General features: G+C 39.5%; 1 protein-coding gene across 3 annotated transcripts in view; it reads right to left on the minus strand.

The window, feature by feature from the left end:
• Positions 1-1,679: 1,679 nt before the first annotated feature.
• NDUFS6 (NADH:ubiquinone oxidoreductase subunit S6) overlaps positions 1,680-4,142 on the minus strand; it is a 15,529-nt gene continuing 13,066 nt past the window's right edge. The window contains exons 3-5 of one of the 3 annotated variants that reach the window (XR_002095995.1): positions 2,723-2,845; positions 2,297-2,381; positions 1,984-2,066 (exon numbers count right to left, since the gene is read on the minus strand). Coding sequence is in view for 2 of the 3 variants with exons in the window: in XM_019509195.1 (XP_019364740.1) it covers positions 1,776-1,844; positions 2,723-2,845 (192 nt within the window). In the remaining variant the exon portion in view is untranslated. Of the gene's footprint in view, positions 1,845-1,983; positions 2,067-2,294; positions 2,382-2,722; positions 2,846-4,142 lie in introns of those variants that run through there. The other 2 variants (XM_019509195.1, XM_019509196.1) reach the window with 2 other exon arrangements.

Here is a 4,142-nt window from a genome sequence, read left to right on the forward strand (position 1 = left end):
ATTATTTCCTATGGGAAAAAATCAGTTCCGAGTTGCAATGTTTCAACTTAAAGACACGGTTCTCAGGAACCAGTTGTGTCATAAGTCTAAGGACTGCCTGTAGACTCCAAAGCAGAGGTATGCAAAATACAGCCCACTGGCCAGATCTGGCCCACCAATGGATTTTTATCTGGCCCATGATGGATCGCTTGGCCTTACCTGATCCAGACACTGGGGGCAGCCTTGGCTGTGGCACGCGCAGCTGGTTGCACAGCCCCTGGGTGTGCAGCAGGGCTGGAGTGGCACAGCAAAACTCCACTGCCCAGCAATCCCAGCTCCTTCCACCTCCTGCTGCCACCATCAGACCTGGCTTTGTTGCCCAGAGACCCCAGCCCATCCATCCCAAACCCACTGCGTGGGTGCCAGACAGAGTGCGCAGGTGGGGTCTTTATGGAAAACGGCCTGGGACCTGCGTGGACAGAGCGCATTCAGCCAGGCAAATGGCATGGGGCCACGGGCAGGCAGAGATCACCATCTGGCAGCGGGATGGGTGGGTGCAGCTGGGATCATGGGGCAGTGACAGCACAGGGCTGGGCCCCAGGGTTGACAATCTGCTGCCTGCACATCCATGATGGGAGCTGACAGAAACGTAGTAGGAGCAGACTGCTGCACTGTCCAGGGCCCCAGTCCCAGCCACCCTTCCCACTGCTCCCTGCCCATCCACAGCCCTATCCCATGTGCTTGGCTCAGCACACCCTGCCCTGGAGCAGTCTCAGTGAAGACCCCAGGATCACAGGGTAGAGTGTAAGGCCAGGCCCTAGGGGACAGCCACTTAGCCAATTTTGGTGAGCTGTTGCAGGCCAAGGTGGAGAAGGGAAAGGCCAGAGGTGCTGACCCAGGCTGTGACAGCTCATCAAAACTCCTTAAGTGGCCCTCTGGTCCAAATAATTGCTCAACCCTGCTCTATTGCCACCAAATCATAAAATATACTTAGAGCCAAAGAAAAGAAATATCTTGGGTTACGAATTCCCACTGATCCTCCAGTATTTAGCTCCTAACAAAAGGAAAAGCAGACAGGCTTTTGTCCACAATAAAGGAGACTGTCTCACATTGGTACATGCCTCTGCCTAAACTAAAAATATTTCTGGCCGACTACTTGAGATCTGCTATAGCAAACTGGGAGGAACAAGTCTTTCATACCTAGTATGGGCTTTTGCCTAAACCAAGGCCCTAGGGTTTTGAATCTCGTTGTGGCATTTTACCTCTCTTCATGCATAGTATAGGATACCTTGGAGGCTAACTCAGGGATGTTTAGATACTAAGCCACTCTGCAGTGCAATGTTCCCTCTAAGGTTCTAATCCATACCAATCAAGACATGAATGGATTAACATAAAAAACCAGGAGAGAAACATCAAGAGACAACAGGTACCTGCTTATGTCTAATCAGATTTGAATAGAAACATTATATTTAACCTATCAGAAATGGAGTATTGCAAGTTTCAAATCCAAGATCTTTTTATAATAGGATATCCAAGAATTAGTAGTAAAATAGTACCTTAACTATTTGAACAAACAGCTTAATATTTCCAGGTCATTCTGTTTATTCACCACCGATGCACATAGTTTTTTCAAATTTTGAGAACAAAAATTCCAAAGTTGTAGTTTTTTTCTTTTTTTAAAAAAACACAAAATTAAGAACTCACTTTTAGCTTTAATTTTTTATTATTATTATTGTTATTATTATGATAACTTTGAAATCCTGATAAGAGTTCTTCAGGGCATGCACAAATATCTATCAGTGATGATGTTTCTGTTTAAACTGAAGTCCGCAGTAGCCACATGTCCCAGTTTTCGTTTCTTTATCCTGTCCAAAAAAAACCCAACAAAACAAAACAATTTTTATAATTTTCTATAAAATGAAATGTGTAGCTAACAAGTTTCTTCTGAAATTAACTAATTTGCATGATTTTGAAATTTATTTCAAGTGCAAGGCTATTCTGAAAAAATAACAAAAATGGCAATATGAAGTTCATACTCAACCTGTAAAACATGCTCAGTTTCCAATGTTTTTATTGTTATTTCTGCTATCTTTTAATTGCCGAACTGGGATCAAAAGTCAAGCTAAGGAATTTCTTTGTTTATATCAACCATCAACCTTAAAAGATATCCCATTACAAACTGGACCTCTGTTCAACCTCATAAAATTACTTCAAAGAGTAACTTTATTAAATTTACACTGGTGCTGCTGACAGGAACTTAGCAAATAATTCTGATAATTCAAAAGAGAAATCAGCACATTCACACTTTGTCCACACTGGGATTTTAGCCAGCAACGACATCTAATACAGCAGTGCTCAAATCCCAGCCTGCGGTGTCACGGCATCCAGCCCACAGGGCTTCCCACTAGTCAGAAAACTTAATGGTGGGAGAGCAGTGACCATTATTACTGACATTATTAAATATTTGTATTTAAGCCAACAGAAAAATTTCTAACAACTTCAACAAGTTTTGGGCCAGAATCATGTTGAGCCATTTAAGACTGTTGCTGAAACACCTTAGACATCTTCCATTTTAAGTGTGCAGCACTCTGCGGCCCTACAGAAATAAGTCTATCATTTAAGAGAATCACTTCTCACCTCATTAAAACAGCACTCAAAAAAAAAAAGAAAAGAAAAAGAAAAGATGATCTTACAAAAAGTAAAATATGCTACAGAATAGCCAAAAGACGTTAAAGTTCATTACCAAATTTATATACACTTTAGGATGTCCCAAAGCTCCTCCACCACCATCGCACGATACCACTCTGCTTTCAACTTCACTCACAGGTTGTTCTGCTATCAAATCGATAGCAAAGCTTGTATTCACCTGCAACAGAAAGTTTCAAAAGTGCACTATAGTATAACACAAAGCAATAATCACCAACTTTACTTTCCTCAAAAAACAATTCTGCATCTTCTCTTTAAAAGTAGCATCAATAATTACTGCACAAATAGCTACAGGTGATGGTATATAGGTTGTGCTTTTAACTTTTTCTTCGTTCTAATGTTCTCATTTGCACAAAACCAGTTAAGTTCCTTGGCTTTAGGAGGAGAGCATTTAAACCGCCTACTGAAATAGAATGGCTCAAAAAAACAAACAAACTCTTTAAAAGTATTCAAGTGCATTGAAGTATGAGCTTGTCTCAAATGCATTAGTTCAACCTCACCTAAATCCACTGTATATATTTCAAATGCTCTCTCTCTTCTCTTTGAGGACATACACCTCTAATTAGACTCTTAATTGCATTTCTAAACAAAAAAAGAAGCAATATCTACCCTCAAACCAGAGTGCATCCACTAATTGCTAAGAATTCAAATCAGCTAAAGGAAAATTCAGCAACAGATAACTCATAAGCCTAGAGGCAATGTGTGCCGGCTGGCAAACTACATTTAAGTTTGATTACGCAGGTCAAACCAGACATATTTTTTTTGGATATTACTTGGAGAATAGTGGCAAGTGGTTCTTACTAACTTTAATACCTGGCCATTGCATTTCATATATTAAAAAGCATGCAATAGGGAAGAACGCTTGAAGTTATAGCAGCAGCTTAAAATGAACTTTTTTATCAATGAAGAATACGCTCATCCCTTTAGAATGCCAACATGAACTGATTTGCCCTTTTCTCAAGTGAGAACTTATTTTCTTTATAAGTCTTTGAACTAATGGTCTTCACCAGAAAGGCCAGAATAGTCTTTTCATATAAAATTACACATACACACACAAGACAACAGGGCAATTCATATTAAAAAGCAGTACTTGCTGTGTGTGTATGTTTGCATATCATAGCAAACATTATACAAAATATACAAATGAGTTTTCATCACTGTGAATCCTCAATGTAAAGCAGGTAAGCAGCGTTCATATGAACTCTGAAGCGCAATAAGCAGTTCACAAAGCTCTGCTATACAAATCTTGAAGAAAATGTACTAAAGAATTTAAACCTTGAAATTTTGTACAACTGTGGAAAATTCATTGTGCTAGTCACGTTCAAGAAGATTCAATTATCTAGGTCAGATTTGTTGATAGTTAAACAGCTTGTGAAAGAGAACTGTGATTAATTTTCATTTTTAAACAAATTTTCCAGGAAACTCAATATGGCATTTAAAAAAAAAAAAAAAAAAAC

The sequence above is a fragment of the Gavialis gangeticus genome, unplaced genomic scaffold, assembly GCF_001723915.1.
Source record: "Gavialis gangeticus isolate Ggan-Ray unplaced genomic scaffold, GavGan_comp1, whole genome shotgun sequence".
Taxonomy (NCBI): domain Eukaryota; kingdom Metazoa; phylum Chordata; order Crocodylia; family Gavialidae; genus Gavialis; species Gavialis gangeticus.